Source organism: Rhineura floridana, chromosome 5 (genome assembly GCF_030035675.1).
Source record: "Rhineura floridana isolate rRhiFlo1 chromosome 5, rRhiFlo1.hap2, whole genome shotgun sequence".
Classification (NCBI taxonomy): Eukaryota; Metazoa; Chordata; class Lepidosauria; order Squamata; family Rhineuridae; genus Rhineura; species Rhineura floridana.
Window position 1 is genome coordinate 84,663,592 of NC_084484.1, and position 24,100 is coordinate 84,687,691.

General features: G+C 42.1%; 1 protein-coding gene across 1 annotated transcript in view; it reads left to right on the plus strand.

Moving 5' to 3' along the window:
* The window catches only part of IL1RAPL1 (interleukin 1 receptor accessory protein like 1), a 1,273,168-nt gene extending 1,249,270 nt beyond the window's left edge, over positions 1–23,898 (plus strand). The window contains exons 11-12 of the mRNA XM_061627356.1: positions 20,116–20,286; positions 21,864–23,898. Coding sequence (XP_061483340.1) covers positions 20,116–20,286; positions 21,864–22,582 — 890 coding nt within the window. The 3' untranslated portion in view covers positions 22,583–23,898. The remainder of the gene's footprint in view (positions 1–20,115; positions 20,287–21,863) is intronic.
* The last annotated feature ends 202 nt before the right edge of the window (positions 23,899–24,100 follow it).

A 24,100-nucleotide genomic window follows, 5' to 3' on the forward strand; every position in this document is an offset into this window, starting at 1 on the left:
TCAGAGGAGGGCAACAAGGATGATCAGGGGACTGGAAACAAAGCCCTATGAGGAGAGACTGAAAGAACTGGGCATGTTTAGCCTGGAGAAGAGAAGACTAAAGGGAGATATGATAGCACTCTTCAAGTACATGAAAGGTTGTCACATAGAGGAGGGCCGGGATCTCTTCTCGATCATCCCAGAGTGCAAGACATGGAATAATGCAGAGCTTGGAAAAGTTACCTTTTTCAACTACAGCTCCAATCAGCCCCAGCCAGCATGGCCACTGGATTCGGCTGATGGGAGTTGTAGTTGAAAAAAGTAACCTTTCCAAGCTCTGGAATAATAGGCTCAAGTTGTAGAAACCCAGATTTCGACTGGACATCAGGAAAAAATTCCTAACTATTAGAGCCATACAACAATGGAATCAATTGCCTAGAGAGGTAGTGGGCTCTCCAACACTGGAGACATTCAAGAGGCAGCTGGACCGCCATCTGTCAGGAATGCTTTGATTTGGATTCCTGCATTGAGCAGGGGGTTGGACTTGATGGCCTTATAGGCTCCTTCCAGGTCTACTGTTCTGTGATTCTATGACTTTAAGCATTCAGAATTCATGGAGAATGAGTGACATGGTAGAAGACTGGAGATGCCAAATGTTGTCTTGATTATACAGCAAGAAGAGTGGCTATATACTATAGCCAGCATGAATTTTTCGCGTTCCACAATGTTAAATTGAAAATATCCCCCATGCCATTCTGATACTTCCCATAAGCTCATTTCAAAACACCTTACAGAAGTTTACAGTAGTCCTGAACTCGGAAACGTTGTAAATTTTCATGGTGATACACAAAACAGTCAGAGAATAGAGAGTTCAAAGTGTAAAATGAGAGGGGGGAAACCAGAGCCCTTTTGGACTTTTTTCTGTCAGAGTTCTCATTATCTGTAGAAATTCATTAAAAATCAGCCATGTTTACAGAGTACCTGTAATTCTATTACTGACCTTGCCCAATGCTCTGACCATCATCTTCTGCAGTTTAAAAGTTTAAAAAATGCCTGGCTGATTTTTAATTAATTTAAGAAATTTAGCATTGAACTCAATGATAATGCCGGGCATGCTCAGTAAGAACCAACTGTCAGTGTTCTAAAAGCCAGACTGACAACTGCTTGGCTTGGCTAATCAGGGGGCCACACCCATACCAAACCTTTATTTGACTTGAGACAGTCAAAGTTAGTGAAGGGTGCTGATAGTTGCTTGGAGACGCTCTATTCCCCTCACAGAGCTACAATCAGAGCGGCTGACTGTTGAACCACTCTGGCCACTGGAACTCTGTCAGGGGAATAAGAGTCTCCTCTCAGCATCCTTCACAAACTACACTCCCCAGTATTCTTTGGGAGAAGCCAACCCTGTCTAAAGTGAAATAAAGATCTGATGTGGATGTGGCCAGGGACAGCTTTGGTTAAATTTGGGTGGGAGGCTACATGTGCCTGCTGTAGAATAAAAAGGTCAGGGAAACCATGAAAAAGAATGATACTGTTCACAATGTTTTCCCTTTGGAAAGCAAAGGGGTTTCCCTTCTGCCCAGTGCCCACTCACCCAATCTCCTCCCTCCCCTTCCTCTCTTCCTCTCCCATTCCTGCCCCTCCCCCAGTCCAGTTTCACCTATCTTAAGCATGATTGCACAGGAGTAAATCCCACTGAACTCAAAAAGCATGCAAATGATCAAACCTGCCCTCCCCTCCTTCTCCCTCCTATCCCCTCCCGCTTGCTCCTTCCCTCCCGCTCCTCCCCCTCTGCATCCCCTGCCAATCTCATCCTTCTGCTCCCCTCCACCCTCCCCATACCCCTCCCCATGGTAATTTTTATCTATCCCAAGCATGATTGCACGGGAGTAAATCCCATTGAACTCAATAAGCACGCAGATGATCAAACTTGCCCTCCCCTCCCTCTCATTACCTCCCTTTTGCTCCTTTCCTCCCCATTCTCTCACCCCTTCCCCCTCCCCTCTCCCCTTCCTCCTTTCCTCTACTCTCCCCTCCCCCTCCCCCATTCAGTTTTTCATCTATCCATGATTGCACAGGACTAAATCCCATTGAACTCAATAAGCATGCAAATGATCAGACCTGCCTTTCCCCTCCTTCCCCTCTCCTCTCCTCTCCCTTCCTCCCCACCCCTCTTCTTTTTTCTCCTCCCCTGCCCACTCCAGGCCTCCCTCTTCATGGTCAGTTTTACCTATCCTAAGCATGATTGCATGGGAGCAAATCCCACTGAACTCAATAAACATGCGAATGATAAAATCTGCCCTCCTCCTCCCCCTCCCGCCTGCTCCCCTCCTCCCCTCCGCATCCCCTGAGGTCAGTTTCACTTATCCTAAGTATGATTGCAGGGGTGTGAATCCCACTGAATAAGCATTCAAATGATGAATCCATTATCAGCAAACTTGCACAGGATCCCATTTCTTACTTCCCAGATTAAAAAGCAGAGAAATTCACTAATAGGCAAAAAACCTTGCAGTTTAAGAATGTACCTATAGCCAACAAATATTTCTATCAAATTTTAAAAAGCAGGGAAATTAGGCAGCTATAGTGAATGCGCCAGGGGAGCAGGAGACCTGACCACCTCTCTGAGATATTGTACTGCCCTACAAATTTGTCAAAATGCAAACACAATTTGGGTTGGTCTTCTACAGTCCAGTCTACTTCATGTGTAGCTTGGAAGAATTTGGTAACATATGCCTCTGAGCATATGGTGAGTGGTGGCAACACCTGCATTCAGCCTAAATAATAGAAACAAGGCTGCTGTACTGGTCTTGCTTTAGCAGGGAGGAAGCAACAATATTAAAATAGTTGATATAGTTCAGGTGGTCACTTTAAATATGTTTGATTTACTTTGCAATTTTAGTGAAGTTTTGCTTCTGTTTCTGTGAATATGTGAAGTACAGCAACACTTTGCAACACTAAAAAAAAGCTCCAAAAACAATTGTGGAATAATGGCATTGACTGTTCTGCAGAATAGTTTCCGATGGAGGTGTGGAGTGGCTCAGTTTGCACAAGATAAAATAGCCTGGGCAGGTGGGACAAAGTTGTGACCAGGGGGAAAGGCCCCAGTCACCATTTTGGAGTAAGGCAGTGGTTGTGCATCACACACAAAGTGCATGTGCAATGCACTACAGGTGGCGCAGTGCCAGGGCCTATTTAAGCCTGTGCCATCCCCTCCCCTTAATCCTCCTCTTGGTGTGCGACAGCTCTGCAAGGAGGACAGAGCAGCGTGGGACAGGAGTGGCAGCGGAGACACCATTTTTGAAGTAGTGGGGACCATTTTGCAGGTGCCACATGTGCATGGGGCCTAGGCCTTTTGGGCATCTGAGGCACTAGGCCTGGGTGGACCTGCGGTGGGGCCGTTATTCTCACCCTTGTGGTGCTGACGGCTGGCAATTGGGCCTCCCTCCTCCTGGGACGATAAAGGCCCGGTTGGGCCTGAAGTGGCCTGCCAGGCCAGGGTAGTCTCACAGGTGGGCCTTCACCCCACCCCCTGCAATGTGTTCCGACATCCCCTCCTTTAAGGGTGGCAGTGGCAGTGGCCATTTTGGTGCTGCACGTGGCGGGCCATTTAGAAGTGAATTGCAGTTGGGGGGTTTTCTTGATCATGAAGGGGGAAGTTAAGTTTATGTTTTGGGGGACCTGCATAGGCCTTATAGGTTTGGGCTAAGCCTTTAGTGGGGCCTTGTCAATCTGGTCCCCCCTTCTGCCCCAGGTCTTCCCATTACTCTGCCCCTGGGCCTTAGAGCACAGGCCTTTCAGGCCACCCACCCCCATGTAAGCCACCCTGTGCCCAGGGTTGAATATATGGAAGGAGGCAGCTCAGGCCTTTTGAGCCTTTCAATTTCCCTCCCCCCATATTAAATCAACTTAGTTAATTGCTTATCATTAATGGCAGCAATATATACCTTTCCCTTCTTCATTTAGGCAACATGTCACTTAAGATGGGTAGAGGCTGGGCTGTGGGCAAAGCTAGGGCAGGCCCTATTTCTCCTTGTGGTCCCTGGGACTGGGCGTGAGTTCAGCCTGGTTAGGGTGCACAGGACAGGGTAGGGCTGTGGGTAAGGCTCTGGCAGGTTTTATTTGGCATTGTACAGGGCTCTTTGGGTAGGCTTACAACCTCTTGCTAGGCCCAGGCCTACCCTGAGTTGTAGGCATGTATTAGGCTGAGGTAATTCATTTTGTTATTATATTACATTGTGGCCTTATTGCGGGGCGCAGGGCTCCTTGATTAGGCTTATGGCCTCTTGCTAGGCCCAGGCATATATTAGGTTTGAGGTATTTCATTCTATTACTAGTACATTGTGGCCTTTTTGTGGGGCCGGGTGAGCCCTTTGGGCCTTTCATATTTGGATAATAATGGTGTGCAGGAATAACATGGTTTGCTAGAAAATGTCTAAATCGCCATATCAAGTGACAGTCATCCTTTTCCATTCCAAGTGTCAATTTTCACATTAACTGAGTCTAAAGATGCATTTATTTGAATTTGGTCTCATATCAAAAACAAAGCTTATGGAATTTTTATATTTAAAGGAAAACATGTAAATTGTGCAGGAAATAGAAGGTCTGAATAGATGACAATGTGGCTTAATTAGAGGATAGGAAAAAAGAGGAAAGCCAGATTTTCTTAATAGGCTCTTACCCGTATTTGACAGAATCTTACACTCTTATTGAAAGAGAGGCTGACTTTTAGGGCTCGTTCATATGGCAGTTTAATTTGAGATCGAGCCTTCCTGCATACCTGTTAAATTCACAGAGATCACATGATGGAGGAGGCAAAGGGGAGGCATCCCGCTGCTTTCCCCTTTAAATCCAAAGCAAATCAATCCACTTTAAATCTGAAAAGGGAAGGAAAACCCGTCTGTGCTTCGCATCTCTAAGGGCATGTAGACACTTAGCTCTGATACTTTGGTGAGTCCCCGCCCACTCCCTCCCCCGCTTTGTTTACCTTTTCCTGCTGGCTCCCATTCTGCAATTCTGCTGCAGAGGAAGAAATACTTTGAACTTAAGAGGGCGTTACAACAACAAAACCTTCATTGTTAGCACTTCTGATATCATTTGCCTGAAATCACATATAGCATGCAACTTTTGCATTGGTACGTCTATTCTGTGTTGGAAAACCCACAATGACAAATGTGCTATATGGATGACAGCAACACATCCTCAGCATCAGTTGCTCTAGGAATTATGATATCATTTACCTGAAATCAAATATAGCATGCAAAGGTTGCATTTTGCACATCTGTTCTGATATGTGTTTGAAAACCCACAAGGAGAAAACTGCTACAGTGGGGCCAAATATCGGTGACAGCAACATATCCTCAGCATCAGTTGCTTTAGGGGAGCTGGGTTAGCTGCAATAAAATAGTAGCTGGTAGAGTGTACTTACTTATAGATGATTTTCTTTCTTTCTTTACAGAAGAAGGTGTGAAACAGTGAGATATGGGATCCTTTACTCTGGCCCCTGGCTTGCTTTCATGGCCCGCAATCTTAATTCTGTTTTAGGCATGAAATTGTCCAGGGAAAGACTGATAGAGATGTGCAGTTGGGTAGGGTTCTTGGCCCCTTATCATCACCCCTGCCTCTGCTCTCAGGATGCCCCTCCCCTTGGTATAGTGCCCAAAGAGGCAGCTGGCGAATTCTCTGATGCACCACCTGTTATACCCATGGGGTCAGTCAGTAATGGCTTCATACCAGATGGTCTATGAAGAGTGTGCTATACTTTATTCGACATGGTGCGTGCCTTATGGACAAGTGTGACATCAAAGCTAGTTTTGCCTTTTGGTCAATTCTATGTGGCAGAGCATTACTGCATGGGGGAAAAGCTTGAACGATTGCAGATCAAGAGCCAGGAGTTTTTCAGAGACCAGGAAAGTTTTCCTTTCTACTCCCAGGTGCTGGGGTTTTTAAGGCAGGCTTATGATGCCATGGCAAGGCTTTATGGCCTTGACACAGGTTCAAGGTTACGAGTGCCTTATGCACCGACCTGTGTGGTCCCCTTTCCTGCAGGGCTTCAGTGGAATTTCAATTTGGAGGGAGGACCAGCTCCTGTAAGCAGAACTTTTAAGTCCATGTGGATGCATTGGAGCATTTGGTTTTGGGGTTGTTTTGGGGACTTCCTGGTGTAATAGTTGCTGGCTGCAGGCCTGGATTTGGGAGGGGTTAACTAGGGATTTCACCTTTTGTAATTTTTTTCCAGAGTATTGGAGGTCTACTTATAAGCAGAGAGGCTTTGGAATTCTCCTGTACACTTTTGGTCTGATAACATGGCCACAGGCCAGGGTTGCAGCTCCTTTATAGCTAGGAACGCTAGGGATATGGCACTTGTCTGTTTCTTTGGTTCTCCAGTGCCTATATTTTAATGTTCTCTTTTGGGCATGGTACATGCAGAGTGTTGACAATAGTGTCACTGATGTGCTGTCTCAGAGTCAGTTGGAGAGGTTTCAACAGTGCTGGGCCAACAGCACATTGGGAGATTGAGGAGTGGAGTCGGTGAGGGCCATAAGCCTATTGTCCCAGCATGCTCACCAGCTATCAGAATGCAGGTAGGGAGGGCCAGCAGGGGCTATGCACAGGTATGGCCTATTCCTGTGAATTGGCAGCTGGAATTCCTCATGGATGGTAGGAGTAAAAGCCTATCTGTCTCTGCACTACGAGGTAAGCTGGCGGGACTCTCCTTTAAAACCAAGACGGTGGGGTTTCAGGACCATTCTGAGGACTTTAGGGTATATCATGTGCTGGCTGGCTGGGCTGGGGGGGTACCCACATATCCCTGATCCCCCCTTTTTTACCTGACCTACTACTGGGATTATTAGCTGGGGTGCCCCTTGCTCACCACCCTTTGAAGCTCAGTGGTTTCATACAGTGGCCCCCACACTGTTTTTGGAATGTCCCAGACCAGGGAGTTTTAAGGCAGCAGCCTACATACAAATTTTGGAGCCTTCAGAATAGGGGAGAGGGTTGCTGGGTCCTTGTCTGACTCTTCCATATGAGCCTTCCTGTGATCCGATTTTAGTTTGGAGGAAGACTGGTGGTTCAAGGGTTGCACCATCATGTTATCTTGCCCCAAGACTGGACATTGCCCTGTGAGGGTGTTTACAGGGTTTCTGGGACACCCGAGGCTCCAAGCCTGGTTATCTGTTATTCATGAGGAGGAATCTCACCTCACAAAGTTTCAGTTTTGGGCCCTCACTAAATTAGCACCGCAAGGCCTGGGAGTGGACCTCATGGGGTATGGGACATGCTCCTCCAGAGTTGGAGTTGCTTACATGGCAATGTATCTTCATTTTCAGAAATGTGGGCAGGCCATCGGAAGGTGAGATTATGGGGAATACAGGAACATCTTCCCCTTGGGTGAGCCTGGAGGTCCAGGAGCATAATGGTTCACAATTGTTTTTGTTTTGGCAGGTTGCTGGATGGGGACAGAGCACCTGTGCATCCTAATCTGAGGCCATACCATGAACTTCTGGGGGGGTAGGGCTGCAAAGTTATGTTTTGGTTCTCAGCTGGGCCTCAGTCAGTGGGCCACAGTTCAATATCTTTGCCAGCAAGGGATGTGCTGAGACAGGTTCCTACCCATGTTATTTCAACAAGGTTTGGTGTGGACGGTTCCGCAGGTTGTGGTCATTCACCTGGGTGGGAATGACCTTGGTTTGCATAAGGGCAAGTCCTTCCAATTTGCAGGCATGTGAGGACATGCCATTGGTGAGGCAACGTTGGCCTATGGTTTGTCTGAAATGGTCAGACATAATCCCTCACAATGTGCAGTTTGTGAGGCAACATTGGCCTATGGTTCGTCTGATATAGTCAGACATTCTCCCATGCAGGGTCTGGCATTGTTTGTGGGACCCAAGGGGGATAGATAGGGCAGAGCTTGGAAAAGTTACTTTTTTAAACTACAACTCCCATCAGCCCCAGCCAGCATAGCCACTGGATTGGGCTGACGGGAGTTGTAGTTCAAAAAAGTAACTTTTCCAAGCTTTGAGATAGGGCACATAAGAGGGTCAACCAGTCAACCAATTTGGTTGGCTCTTCTGGCACGCGGGGGTTGGCTTTACATCACCTTCATATTCAGCACTCTAAGGTTGAACTTTATAGGGCTGATGGAGTTCACCTGACAGATGCAGGGAATGACATCTTTCTAGAGGACCTGCAGAGGTGTATGCAAGAGGTGCTTCTTGGCGGTGGGGTAAAGGGGAATAAAGATTTGTCCCTCTTTTGTGGCAACAAGGTGCGGGAAGGAAAGTAGGTAAAGACAGCTTGGTTGCCCCCTTAGGCACCTTTGGAGGTGATTGGTGGTTCTGGAGGACTGTCTGTCAGGGCTTTACGGTCCGAGGGCAGGATATGGGCTGCCTTTGGGGCCAACTTACCTCACCCACCCGGAGTTATATGGCCCCGGCGGGTGGTGATGTAGGAAGCCCCCCTGCTCACCTACATGGTATGGCGGGGGTAAGGGGTAAGCAGAATGGCTTGCCCTTGCCGCAGCAGGGGCTGGTCGCCTGAGAGCTGTATGGCAATATGCTTGCTTATACACAGTTTCTGCACCTAGGTTTCCCCTCTGCAGGTTAGTTTAAGGGGTTTTATTATAGTTTACTAAAGTGGCCCTTTGTTCATCCCAACTTGCTGTGTCCGTGTCTTATTTCAACCATCAGCTGCAATGTTTGTACAGATATAGACTGACAGTAGTATTTGTTCATTCCCTATGCCTTAGAAAGATTCTATAGGCTTTTTGGAATTGTGTGGCGAAGTAGTTAGACCCTGGGACTATGACCTGGGAGACCAAGGTTCAAATCCCCACTCAGCTATGAAGCTCACTGGGTGTCCCTGGGCCAGTCACTGCCTCTCAGCCTAACCTACTTCACATGGTTGTTGTGGGGATAAAATGGAGAGGGATGAGAACAATGTATGCCATCTTGAGCTCCTTGGATGAAAGACGGGATATAAATGCAATAATAACTAAATTGGACAAAACAATATCATATCTGAACAGAAAGAACATTTAATACCTTCATCATTTAAATTGTTGCACACTTCTAAATCTCTCAGGAGATTTTAACGTTTTCCTTTTAGTTAGGTTGTTTATGGCAATGTGTTGGGGGGTGTTGTAAGTGCTGTAGGAGTAGATTAAGTTTTTCATATAATGAATTAACTAAGAAGCATTTTCTAAAGTTATTAGGGATACTAAACAAATATCTAACATTAATAATAAATAATTCAGTTTGGGGCTAACTAATTAGACAGCATCTCATCTGATGTCTGTATCAGTTTCAGATCTCTGATTTGACAATTGAAAGTCAGCCAAAGAATACATTATAAAGGTCTTTTTGTTATTGTGGTGTTATACCTCTTGTGCTTAAATTGTTCCTTATTTTATGTCACCCTATTATACTGCAGGGCCTAATGTAACATCAAGCTATTTGGAAAATTCATTTTTAATAAGTTTGTATTAGAACATCACTGAAATGCTAGAATTTAATAATTTATCATGTGGCTTAGACATCTAACTATTAAGGTATAATGAACTCATATGAAGGCAGCAAGAGATGAAACTTGCTGTGTTCCCCCGTGCACTCAATATATGTTACCCCTACCCCCACATGGGACTCAATGTAAACCTTTCATAAAAAGTAAATACATTTGGGCGGCAATCCTAAGCACACTTATTGGGGAATAAAATCTATTGAGTTGTACTTTTTTTTGAGTAACATGCCTAGATTGTACTGGGTAGCCTTAGTAACCAATTATCACATACGCAAAAGTAAGCCCAACTGAATTCAGTGGGATCTGCTCTCTGTTAAGTATATATAGGATTGCAGCCTGTCTCCAAACCATTGCTATTTCTTTTATTTTAAATTGTACAGTAGGACCGCACTCATACTGCAGGTTAGGTTCCAGACCCCCGCCAAAAAGCAAAAACCGCCAAAAAGCGGATCAGCTGTAGCGCGGGGGTATGAAACGTAACCCACTGATTGCGCTGGAGAAGATCAACTGTAGAGCACTACAGCTGATCTTCCCCTCCTCCAGTGCAATCAGATCGAGCGCGGGAGTCGGATCGCACCAGAAGAGGAGGAGATCAGCTGTAGCTCTCTACTGCTGATCTTCCCCTCCTCCAGCGAGATCAGCTGGAGAGCGGGGAGCTCCAGCCCCCCTCCAGCTGATCGCTCTGCTGGCACCGTATTAGTGGAACGCCAAAAAGCAGGGCACCGAGAAGCAGGGCCCTACTGTATCTGCTAGCTCTAACTTAGTATAACTCAGACCTGAACAGAAATGGTAGCTATGCAATGTTGGAGTTCTTGTCTACTCAAGAAGATAGAATTTATTAGAGCTGCAAGTTTTATTGATAGATTAGCCAACTAAAGCTTTACTTCATTATGGAGGGTCAAGTGTTTAACAGATTGAGACTGGAGGATCACTATGGTTATGGAGGAATTTGTGACTCTAGCATCTTATTTTCATAGGGAGTAAAGAAAATAGCCTTTCCTTCTAACGATAGCTATTGGTACTTCTATACCAGTACTTCTACTGTGTATATTTACTTTGAAATAGAGTTGAAATTGAATTTAATATGACTTTCTCACATATCTGTGTGCATAAGATTGTAGGCTTTTTATTAAGTGGTAAGTTATCACATTTACTTTGTTATTCTCCAAAAGGCTCCTATATCGTTTTTTTCAAATATATTTAAATGGAATTTATTACAAACCAGAAGACAGCAGTTAAATGCTTAATTTTTTAACCAACTGTGATTTGCAAAGTTGTTAAGTCATGGTCTAAACAATATTTTTCATCAGATTTTGTGTGTTATTTTCTCCAAACTAAGTACCATGAGCTCAAATCTATCAAGTCACTCGATTTTTATGAAACGTTCACATAAGGCAAGATGTAGGAGCAATCCTCAGAGCTTAATGTGCAATTCAGAGCCCACATGATCCATCCTTACCAAAAAAAAGTGTGGACAGATTTCACAATTCGGCATTTTGCCCTCGCCTTGCATCAAATTCTACCCTTATACCTCTCATGGCATTTAGCCCAGAGAAGGTTGAATTTCTAGGACCTCATGGATAGAGTTAATAAACACTTGGCTCTAGAGGTTATCTTCCTACCTTGATTAGGGAAGGCAGGCCTTTCCCAGAGCTTCTCAAGGGAAATGAGAAATGTGTACATCAAAAACATGTAAAGAAAGTAGTACAGTAGTAGGAGAATAGAAAGGTTTTAAGGCTCATATGATCCAGAAGCTGAAGGCCGTCTTTTCTAGGCAAGTAGGGAAGTAGTGGGGAAGTAGGGATGAGGGAGAATGTTACTGGATCAGATCAGTAATCAGATTTATTACTGGATTTTGACGTAATCTGATGTTCCACATTGTTTTTGGACTGGCATTGATTTCTTGCAGTGGGTCGTGGCTGTCATTTGCATGTTGTTTTTAAAAATTAATCTGCTCCAAATTTTATGTCATTGTCTTCATAATCAGCCTTCCTCTAAGCTGATGCATTCTTAACTTAATTCAGTGAAACAAGTGCCTCCAGCATAAGCATTTTTGTTTGCAACTATGTTATTTTTTTTGCTGAAAAAAAACCATGAATTGGCAATGGCACAAACAATCAGGAACAAAAGTATGGTGAACCGGTGCTGAAAGCTGGACTGCTGGAATTCAAATGGATAGGAACCAACTACTGAATCCCATCCCTATGGGGAAGCCACACTAGAAGAAACCACCACTTAAGTGTTCCTTGAATGTGCAGCACAGTAGACTTGAACCCCTATTTGGAGATCTAAAGAAAAATTATTTGACCTCAGGAAGTGTTTGTTAGCCCAGGCTTTCCAGTCTCAGAGACAGGCTCTTCACGAGAGCTGAATGCCTATGAGAACAGAAATTCACTAGGTAAGGGTGACTTTGTTTATCCTACACATGAGGTGGAAGAGGGGCCAATCTGTGAAATCAGCCCTGTGTTGTTTTAATATGTGCAATTGGTTGAGAAATTCAGTTTCTGTGAATTCCAGTGTGGACTGACCTGATCTGCGCCTTGTGGACTAATGTACAGATCAGAATGTAGTTATCCTTCAGATTTTGCACTACTCAGAATTTGTGATACAGTTCTTGGCTTAAAAAATATACAAAATGCATTAAAATACATATTTTAGAATAGCATATATTTAGACAGTGAGAAATGTGTGATTTGAAATAAAGTATGTATATAAGCATGAAAGTTCATCAATATATATATTTTTAAAAATCATAGATTAATGCAAAAATAGGATGGAACACATTTATGAAATGAACAGATGTGAACCTGACAGATTGATTTGTCTGTCCCTAGATGGAGCCTGATAGGTCCATTCTTAGTTGTAACCTCACTTTCACATAGTGTAATTTGGGAAGGGGTGGTGACTCATAATGACTTTGTATGAATGTGGTCCTATTCCACACGCTATCTTGAATATAAAAAATAATGTTTGAGACATCAATCCTATACCTAATTACCTAGAATGAGGTGCCGGTACTCATATCTTGATAAAAGTGCCATGGGTAGCGCACACACACAAAAAAGCCCTGCCGAGAAGAAACCCCACAGAACTCTGAGTCTTCTTTTGAGTAGACATGTACAGGATTGTCCTGGGTTTTTTTTCTTAGTAGGTCTATATTAACAAAATATTTGAAATTTCAAAAACAGTTTTGGGGTGTGAGTAGTGGCACCTGAATTTACTGGATACTGTACAATATTTTTGCACATCCCATTCTAATTAAGTGCAGTTAGAACATATCTAAATAATACTGACATCATACGTAATAAATGCCTATTAAAGCAAAATAGAAATGTCAGAAATTAGGTTTTTGCCTTTAATCTCCCTGCCAGTTCAGGAGGCTCTGGTAAATATTTTCAGCATCCCAGGTTTTATGTGTCAATAGCAGGTGTTATTTTTCTTCCCACACGTAGTAGGAGAGAGGGGGGTATGTTTATCACTAAAGCATGTTACTCTGACAAAAAGCAAATCTTTCAAATAGCATAATCTATACTTAGAGCCAAAGTGCAAGCAACAAATCAATCACATTTTCATTTGAAAGATGCATTGAAAAAGGGGTTTGTTGTGCTTTTGAGAATAAATTAGGATGTTCCATTCACAGGAGATGGAAGCTCACAATGTGTCTAAGATTTTGAGTTTTAACACTCTGTATGTTCGCTCTTGAGCCTGCAAGAATTCAAGAATCAGCAACATGCTAACTATCTTGAGTGGCCTCACAAAAAGCATAGAGTCAGTTTCAGGCACAGCATGCCATTACATTTTACAAAAAATGTATGCTTGGCCTACCAAAGTCCATGTGGGGAAAATATGCAATTGCTCATGAATGAAAACACTACATTGTTTTTGATCATACAGCAGAGCTTCTAAACTGCACCTTATGAACTTGAGTCCTTACCACTTTTCAGTAAGTAATACAAGAATATTAAAAACAGGCATAGGTCAATACAATAATTGCGCCATTTTCTTGTGGTTCAGTTGCTTTTTGACACTATTGAAAATTGGTCCTAAGACAATTCATTTTATTTGCCTTCCTTAGCGATTCAAATTCAGATCTCATTGGCAAGAGGAGGATGCAATCACAGTATCTAATTCAGGATGGTGATGAACCTCTTGAAAAAATGACAGACTAGACAAGCCTTGAAATTATCTATAGCATCCTTTGAATTTCACTGTGAATTGATTACTGCACTGCAGCTAATGTGCATCATTCAGCTTCTTCTTGCAGCAGTAAAATAATGATCAGTGGGTATTTTCTAGATCCAGCACTAGATAAACAAGAGCTTTAGTGGCTCAGTACAATTCTTAATGGGTGTCATGGATGAATAATCCTCAAGCCTGATCTGTGACTATGATAGTGACTGCAGAATTCAACTCATGCATCAGTTTTGGCTTTTGTGGTCATCTTCACATTCTCACTTTCAATAGCTGGGATGTGAAACAGACTGTAGAACAATGCTGCAAAATGACTCACACATGGTCACTTAATTCACATGTACTCCTCAGTGGCATGGAATTGCACCACAGGGACAGAGTTCTCAATATATAAGTGAATATTGCCTACATTCATCCAGTTGACCACAGTTCATAGAAAACGTGTTAATATTTTCTTTCTTTGTTATTCCATATAAAGACAGCTAGATATTATTCACCAATAAATGTTTTCCTGTTGCTGCAATATAAAAGTATTGCTTAGAAAACAGTTTCTGTGCCTTGCTTTCAAAAACCCATCAGTAAGTGTGTTGTCATGGCATCAGAATTCTCCCACTCTCTGTGAGCTGAGTGATAGCCCAACTACTGTACTGTGGCTTGGTTGAAAGATGCCATTCAGGACAAAGTGCCAATGGATTCTCTTTACCTAATACATGAAGGGTTCCATTTTCTTAGTTTACTATATTGGGGGAGGGGGATTTTTTAAAAATACAAGCCAGGTTAAATGGCATTGTTTTGAATTTTTAATACAGTATTTTACAATCTAAAGTTTCAGAAGTGTGGCTAGAAAATGGTCAGGGCGATGCTATGACTGCTGTGTACATCAACTGCTACAGTACACAGTGCCTGCTTAATTGGACTTGATGGCCTTATAGGCCCCTTCCAACTCTACTATTCTAATGTAGTAGGGATCTATGCTCAATCAGCATCAGAGTCAACAACACAATAACAATAGAAACAAATGCTACTATAACAATATAGACATACTCCGTGTTCCTAAAAATTCCACCACCACCCATGAATCATGAAGTCATTTGCCGATCTCAACATGCAGTGATAGCTGAATTGAATTCATGTTGCCTAAACTAGTACAGGCATACCCTGCTTTAACATATGCAATGGGACTGGAGTGTGTATGTAAAGTGAAAATGTACTTAAAGTGAAGCAATTATCTATGCATGTACTGCACTGCAATTGCCACTAGATGGCAGCGGCTTCATGCCATTAAGTGTCTGTAATTGCAAAGCACTCGTACATTAAGTGGGGTATGGTGGCATATGAAGCATGTACGTTATAGCGAGGCGACGTTAAGTAAAGCTACGTTAAGCATGGTATGCCTGTATACAGACACTCTGCACCCACACAAAATAAGAGATACAGAAAGAGACCATTGTGCCTCCACCTGCACAACCTACCATAATGTTGCTTGCCACCCCCACACTCAATTATTTGCATATGTTTTAACTACTTGTTTTTAACTTTTATTGTTTTTTGTAAACTGCTTAGAGGTCTTTACATTCAAGCGATATATAAATTGTGTTAAAAATATTTAAAAAATTAATGTCAAATGCCCAGAAACACTTGAGAGGTTTGAGTGTTCAACTTTATAGCCTAAATGGCACAATGCCTGTTCTTCTCCACCTGCTACCTCATATCCCAACCTTAATGGAAAAAAGGGGGTTGAACCTGGTGAAAGGGAAGTAAGTATCAGGAAGAGGAAAGCTCCAGCCCCATATCATGCATTTTGATATATGAGATTTGTGTTCCTTAGCCAGCATTTATTTATATAGCACTGATTGCAATGTCAAATGCCCAGAAACACTTGAGAGGTTTGAGTGTTCAACTTTATAGCCTAAATGGCACAATGCCTGTTCTTCTCCACCTGCTACCTCATATCCCAACCTTAATGGAAAAAGGGGGTTGAACCTGGTGAAAGGGAAGTGAAAGGGAAGGGTGTGGTTTAAATTTGGGTGGGAGGCTATATCTGCCTGCTGTAGAATAAAAAGGTGGGGGAAATGCTGAAAAGCAATGATACTGTTCACAATATTTTCCTTTTGAAAAGGAAAGGGGCTTCCCCTCTGCCCAGTGCCCAGCCACCCTATCTCCTGCCCCCTCCTCCCCTCCTCCTCCCCATGGTGAGTTTTACCTATCTTAAGCATGATTGCATGGGAGTAAATACCACTGAACTCAATAAGCATGCAAATAATCAAACCTGCCCTGCCCCCCTTCCTTTGTCCCTCGCCGTCCAATCCCCTCCTACCTCTTCCCCTTCCTTCTGCTCCCCTCTCCCCTCCCTTTCTCCTTCCCTCTCCTTTCCCCTCCCCATCCTCCACCCCCATGGTAAGTTTTACCTCTCCTAACCATGATTGCATAGGAGTAAATCCCATTGAACTCAGTAAGCATGCAAATGATCAGACCTGCCCTTGTCCTCCCCTCCACCTTCTGCCTGCTCCCATCTCCCTCCTCCCCTCTGCCCTCCCTCCTCTTCCTTCCTCCTCTCCTCCGCTACCCATTCCAGCTGTCCCCCCTGGTCAATTTTACCTTTCCTAAGCATGATTGTATGGGAGTAAATCCCACTGAACTCAATAAACCTGTCCTCCTCCCCTCCCCCTCCTGCCTGCTTCCCTCCCCCTCCTCTCCTCTGCTCTTCCTCCCCTCCCTCCTCCTCCTCTCCCCATCCTCTGTGGTCAGTTTCACCTATCCTAAGCGTGATTGCAAGGGAGTCAATCCCACTGAACTCAATAAGCATTCAAATGATCAATCCATTCTTAGCAAACTTGCACAGGATCCCATTTCTTACCTCCCAGATTAAAAAGCAGAGAAATTCACTAACAGGCAAAAAACATTGTGGTTTGAGAACATACCTATAGCCCACAGATAGTTCTATCAAACTTTTAAAAGCAGGGAAATTGGAAAGTTATAGTGAATGCACAAGGACAGCAGGAGACCTGACCTCCTCTCTGAGATATTGTACTGGCCTACAAATTTGTCAAAAAGCAAACACAATTTGGATTGGTCTTTCACAGTCCAATCCACTCTCTGTGTAGCTTGGAAGAATTTGGTAACATGTGCCTCTGAGTATATGGTGAGTGTGTGTTAGATACGTCCTTAAACCGCAAGGTTTTTTGTCTATTAGTGAATATTACCTTTCACAGCCATAATGTTAATTGGTCAGGATGGGAGCAGCTCCTGACTGCACAGGTTTCTCTTTAAGGCCTATTAATCTCCTATCATGCTCTTAGCTCTACCCAATGTTCTTCCTTATGTTGTCAGAGTCCTGCCAGTGTAACCCTCTTGCAGGCAGTTGAGCTCTCTCACCTATGTCTGAAATTAGATAGGGAAAATGGTTAATAGCTACTAGCCATAATCAGAGCTTGGAAAAGTTACTTTTTTGAACTACAATTCCCATCAGCCCAATCCAGTGGCCATGTTGGCTGGGGCTGATGGGAGTTGTAGTTTAAAAAAGTAACTTTTCCAAGCTCTGGCCATAATGACTATGATCTGCTTCCATTATTGGAGGCAGTATGCCTCTGAATACCAGTTGCTGGGAATCACAAGTGAGGCAAGTGCTGTTGCAATCGGCTGTGCTTGTGGGCTTCCCACAGGCATCTGGTTAGCCACTGTGAAAACAGGATGCTGGACTAAAGGGGCCCATGGCCTCATCCCGAAAGGTTCTTATGTTCATAAAGACATGAAGAGAGAGTGGGACTGTACTCCTGGCCCCCTACCCCAATCTCATGAATCCTGCCTAATCCCTGCCCCTAACACCTCTGTATTTACAAATAAAGATATAAGCCTTTACACAGCAATTCTAATTGTTTGAAAGCTTATGGAAGTACATCTCTAAATGCTTATTTTTCCCTTGCAAATATCTGGAATTAACATGTGGACACTGGGGACAGGGACATGCAGTGTCAGAGGCAGGAGACAGTTTCACTCCACTCCACATACAGAGATAAGAAGTGCAAAGGGCCTGTGCTTTGTTTTTTATACAGCTAATGAGCAGCACTGCTATAGTTGGCTTCTTTTTTTAACAGATGTGGCTGAAGTGTAAAAAGGAGTAAAGTGGCAAAAAAGATGTGGTGTTAGTAAATAGCTGAATTCAGCACTGAATCACTAGAGCATTACTTATGGCACAGAGTAGGAGAGTCAATCAGGCCTCTTTTACAAGCAGTTGATATTCTCTATAACCTGTGAATAATGCTGTCTAGAGAGTTAGATGGATGTAAACATTTCATTACTCCTGTCATTGATTTCTCCCTACTTTCTTCACAACAAAAATCAAAATGTGACCCCTTATTCCACTGAATTAGTTCCAAAACACTTGGCATTATTGACCCCTTAATGAAAATTAATGGTGGCTTCTTTCATTCAATCTTACAAGTAAGCAAACCAAATGCATATATTGAAAAAAGTACATTTATTCACCACTAGAAAAGAAACATATTCAAAACAAAACCTCACCTTAATGCCTTGAACTGGATTAATTTAAACACAAAACTGAATAAATAAAAAGGATGGCTTTCATTGCAGGGATACTGGATATTGGATAATCTTTGTACCCATACATATTCACATCCACCAGATCTGTTTTCAGATGAAGACTAGAATTGGGGAGGGAAATGATACAGTAATTACCAAATAAATTCTTCTCACTCACATTTCCTTGAAAAACATTACATTTATAATCTCCTACTTTAATTTTTCCAACAATCCCAGTTACGGATGGCGTTAGATTTAAGACATTTTAAAAAGTACATAAATTAGCAAATTGATCTACAGAATTTCAGTTCAATTTATTAGTAAAGGGATGATAATTCTCTTTCCCCAGCATGCCCCTCTTTCCATAACTGTTGTGTCATGTGTGCAAGTCCCCCATCACCATCCCTCTTCCCATTAGCTGTGCCACAAGCAGAGAGCTGGGAGCAGTTATCCTGGGAGAGCTATACATTCCAATGTTGCATGTAAGGAAGAAGTGAGATCAGGATAGACCATGTTCACTAAAAGGAACTTTTTAAAAGCAAATTTTGAAACTTTAGGTTTCTGAAATTATAATGATACATGTTTTGAATCTTATTAATATTTGAACAGTAGTGCTTATCAATATATAGGTGAGAACTTCCAGCTTGAAGTGGATGGGGTGATTTCAGGAAGGGGTAACATTTTTAACAGGGGAATCTAAAAAACCAATTTGGGGCCCAAGGGGCTCAGCTGTTAAAGAAAAAAATGCTGAAATTCAGATGGTTGTTAATCATGGTCAAAATGAGCAAAACTCTTACCTTTGCTGGCTTGCCTAAAGTTAAATGGGGACATGTCCCTGTTACTGAAGCCACCCATCCAAGAATATGACTGTCTAACTCACAAACAAATATAGTTTTGCTAAGGAAAAAGGAGCAGAATATATTTCTAACTGATTTGGAACAGGTGCAATTGCAAGCGTGTCTTTCCGCCTTTATATCATAAAATGGCTAGACGAAGGATGAAGCAAGATCAGCTAGTTAGTGAAGAAGGGCAACAGGGGGAAAGAGGTAGAATAGCTAACAGGGCAGGTTTGCAGATCCGTTTACTGTGCTCCTTGGTAAAAGAGGAAATTAGTGGAAATCCATGGGAAGATCAGGTTTACCGTATGTTTAGTGCTACTCACATCTTCTTTTAATTTGCATGGTTCACATGACGTTACTGGCAAACAGAAGCTATCATGTAGTTTTCCCCCTGTAAATCTGTACTAACCCAATCCACTGATAATACAAAAAGGGAAGAACAAAATATCTTCACTCCATATCTCTAATGCTTGCAGACACTTTGCTCCGATGCTTTTAGGTGGGGGTGTCAATCATTCCCCTCTCCACTCCCACTATCTCCTCCTCTCTTCTTTCATTTTGTTTCCTGCAGGCTGACAAGCAACTTCCGATTGCTCTCCTCTGTTCTGCTGGTCTTTTTTAGATTGCTGCAAATGGTGCCTTATTGTTCTTTCCCCCCTAACTTGTGTGCAAAAGCATAACACTGCTCAAACAAAGATTTGTATTTCTGCTGTATTGTACCAGTGAAAATACAAATAATGTGTTTTTTTAAAAATAGAACCTACTGCAGCTGGTAGAACAAACTGAGCATGCTTGGTTGCCAAGCAACCAAAGGGAGTAGAAATGTTAAATAAGAGGGCATGGCCATGAGGAAACTGCATGATTGATCCTTCCCCTCAGTGTAAATAGAAAACAGCATGTTTGCAGTTTGCATTGAGCCCTTACTTTGGATGGTGCAAATAGAAAATGGAGGTAAAAATAGAGTCTTTCATACAAAGTAATGCTCCCATGCGGATAAACCCCAAGTATGTCTTATTTCTTTCTTCTATTCTCCTTCTCTTTAAATTTGCAGATAACAAAGATTATGATGCATACCTGTCATACACCAAAGTGGACCCTGACCAATGGAATCAGGAAACTGGGGAAGAAGAACAATTTGCTCTTGAGATCCTACCAGATATGCTTGAAAAGCATTATGGGTATAAATTGTTCATTCCTGATCGAGATTTGATTCCAACTGGAAGTAAGTTTCAATTTTGTGTGTGCATGCATACATGTTTATTAGGTATAGCAATACTTTCCCGTAAAATGTTTATATGTATTTTAGTGCAGTATTGTTTTAATGCTGTTTCATGACAAATTGTAGTAAAGGTTTGTGGTAATATTACCAATTGTAAATATAAATTTCAAAACATTTTATGTTAATAGGTAAAAATAACGTTAAAAAATTTGAATATCCAATTATCAGTCTTGTAGGAACTGTAGTTGATATTATATATCCAACAAACTGAGAATAGAAAGTGTCACAAAGTAAAAAAAATTGGGTTCACATAATATTACTAAAAACATCATTTAACAGTCTAACATTGCCACAAATCTTTACCATAATTTATCATGAAACAACAAATTGATTGGGGGAATATAAAGTTCCCTGAAAGTGACCCTTGGTTCACCTTTTTTCTATGCACCCGTTTCATAGTGATACTCCTAGCAGCTGCTATTATTATTATTATTATTATTATTATTATTATTATTAGTTGTTGTTGTTGTTGTTGTTACTGTTACTGATACTACCACCATTAGCAGCAGCAGCACTACTCTCACTCTGGCTTCAGATGATGTCTAATCAAATCAGAATGAGAACATCATTCCTGCCCTCACGCTAAGAAACCTCTTGACAAACAAAATGATGGCCACTAGCCACTAGAATGTCACTAGTAATTTCTGGTGGATTTTGTTCCTTTCCCCTAAATACAGCTGAAATTATATCAATCTTGCCTTCTGCAAATGGGGCAGTGAAACTGGAGGGAGTTATATCAGCTACAAATTATAGAACATCTTGGACACAATCCATTTTTACTATAATGTCATGACTATGAACAGAGGGATCCCCATGGAATATTACAGAGCCCTGTCATCCCCTGTCCCCCCAATTCAGCATGCTTACAAGGCACTTGGCACATTAATCCATTATTGGGAATATGAGACTTGTGCATGCTTCCAATATCTTTGTCTGCTCTCTCTCCCAACTCAAAGAATACAGATTACAATCCTTGAAAGGGGGACGTGAAAGGTATACATACACTTTCCATTCTGTTGTAACAACTTGTCACAGTTAATGCATGAAGAGAGAGGGAATCAAGGTTTTGATATGCACTGCCTATTCAGGAATAATATAGGATGCATTTGTCAGCTACAAGTTAATTTTTAAAAAAAGAGAAAAGGCCCATCATGTGTTGCCTTCAGAGCACCATGAGCAACACTCTTCTTCCCTTTTTTAAAGAAAGGAGTTGGGTTCTATGTGAAACAAATGAACGCTCTTCTCATCTTGCTTCCTGGAAGAAGGGAAATAAGTTTTGTGGGTAGCTTTCACACCTCCTGCAAGGGAGTATTCCTCTCTCTGATCCTAGAATCAAGAATGGGACCTCACCTGGGGCTGTTCTTACGTACTATAAATGACCAGCCTAATGGTTATCTGCAAATCTGAACTGAATGTTTGTGTAATGCATAAATAAAATGGACTTGTTTTTTAAAGTCCTTTAAATACTTTGAAGTTCAGGTGTAAATTTTGGCTGACCTTGAGCTTCTCTTGCTTTGCAGCATACATTGAAGATGTGGCAAGATGTGTAGACCAAAGCAAGCGATTGATCATTGTCATGACTCCAAACTATGTGGTGAGAAGAGGCTGGAGTATCTTTGAACTAGAAACAAGACTTCGGAACATGTTAGTTACGGGAGAAATTAAAGTGATCCTGATTGAGTGCAGTGAACTTCGGGGAATAATGAACTACCAGGAGGTTGAAGCCCTGAAACATACCATCAAGCTCCTAACTGTTATTAAATGGCATGGACCAAAATGCAACAAGTTGAATTCCAAATTCTGGAAACGTTTACAGTACGAAATGCCTTTTAAGAGGATAGAACCCATCACACATGAGCAGGTGTTAGATGTCAGTGAGCAGGGCCCCTTTGGGGAACTGCAGACGGTCTCCGCAATCTCTATGGCTGCTGCTACCTCCACAGCTCTTGCCACTGCCCATCCTGACCTGCGTTCCACCTTTCATAACACGTATCATTCCCAGATGCGCCAGAAACACTATTATCGAAGCTATGAATACGACGTACCTCCTACTGGCACCCTGCCTCTTACCTCAATAGGTAACCAGCATACCTACTGCAACATCCCTATGACACTTATTAATGGGCAGAGGCCACAGACAAAAAATAACAGGGAGCAGAATCCTGACGAGGCTCATACAAACAGTGCAATACTGCCACTCCTACCACGGGAAACCAGTATATCAAGTGTCATTTGGTGACATAAATGCAAGGGGGAACTCACCCCCCTTGTGTAGAAGCTAAGTCTGCAGTCTGGTGCCTGGAACTACATCCTCGACTGCTGCTGTTAAAACATGCATTACAATCTATGAAATATGAGGAAAAACAGGGTCTTGTACATATGTTTTTGCAAATTTCTTTGTAGCATCAGTCTTCCTGTTTTACCCATGTCTCTTGCCATTCACATTTTGACTTTGTTTTATATGTCATTGGGATTTGTATATTTACATTTTTTTAAAAAAGAGAAAAACGAAGAGACTGCTGTATAGATAGGAAAACCTTTATGCTTCATTAGTATAGTTTGAGTGGGGTTTTTTTAACATTCTTGGGAATGCTTGGACAAAGCTCTGTTGAATCCAGAAGCACTATCCATTTGTTGGCCCACCTAGCCTGATTCCCAGAGGCCATGCTTGCAGCAGTTCACCAGTGTGTGAGTGCGTGTGCATGTGGGAACACTTGTTCTTAGGAGGACTCCACTGATGATTCATTGCCCTGTCTTCATTCATTATCCCACTGCTACACTCTACTCCCTTACCCTCACCTTTTTTACAGCACCACACTGAGTGAAATTACAGATGGTCTAAATGTCTTAACATTTCACATAGTTAATAGTTTGTGGAACAAAACAAAACAAAACAACACACACAGCCCAGTCGGTATCACTTGCTTCACAGTAACCACTATGACCACTAAGGAGTATGTAGAAGGAAAAATAGGGGTTTCTGTTTGATTTTATGAGTTGATTTTATTCCTTTTATATACAGATAACATGCTGACTCTACTTCATTCACTTCCTGAGAAAGTGTTGGATGTGTTTGTGACTCCCCCCCTCACCCCCTTTTTGGTTGAGATCAATGTTTTTGTTTCTTTTAAATTCTTCAAATGAGATTATTTACATTTGTCAGGCAAGAATGGCAATAGGCACTGAAGTGCACTAAACCCTGCAGAGATTTACAGTGATGGCTTCCAAACCAAAGGAGAGGAGAAGGACAATATCTAATATGGTTTGTCACATTATATTACAAAAAAAAATGCTGTCTTTTAATAAGTATGAGAAAATTCTTTTGCAGCCAGTTTTAGAGTCCCCATGTATATTAAACGTTGGTCATTGCCTTTTCCTTTCATGGATACATCCAGAATTTAGCATTATTTAATGTTCATTCTTATCTTTTTTAAAAAGCTTGTAATAATAATTTAGAAGGTTTGTTTTAATTCCAAGGTTGTTTAAAGAAGATCTCAGGAGGTTGCAAAAGTAAATACCAACAAACATCAATATTAATTAAAAGATTAATATTTAAATCAGACCCAGAAATGTTGGAAACAATGTTATTGAATAAAATATACTAGTTTTATTTTACATGTATGATTTCATCTTTAAAAAAAAGTTAAAGGAAGAGCATGGAACTCAGCTCTGGGAAATATTCTCTGCATAAACCTCAGGACTCAATTTTGCCCATGTAGAATTCAAGGAGAGTTTGTTATAGCCATTAACAGAGCCA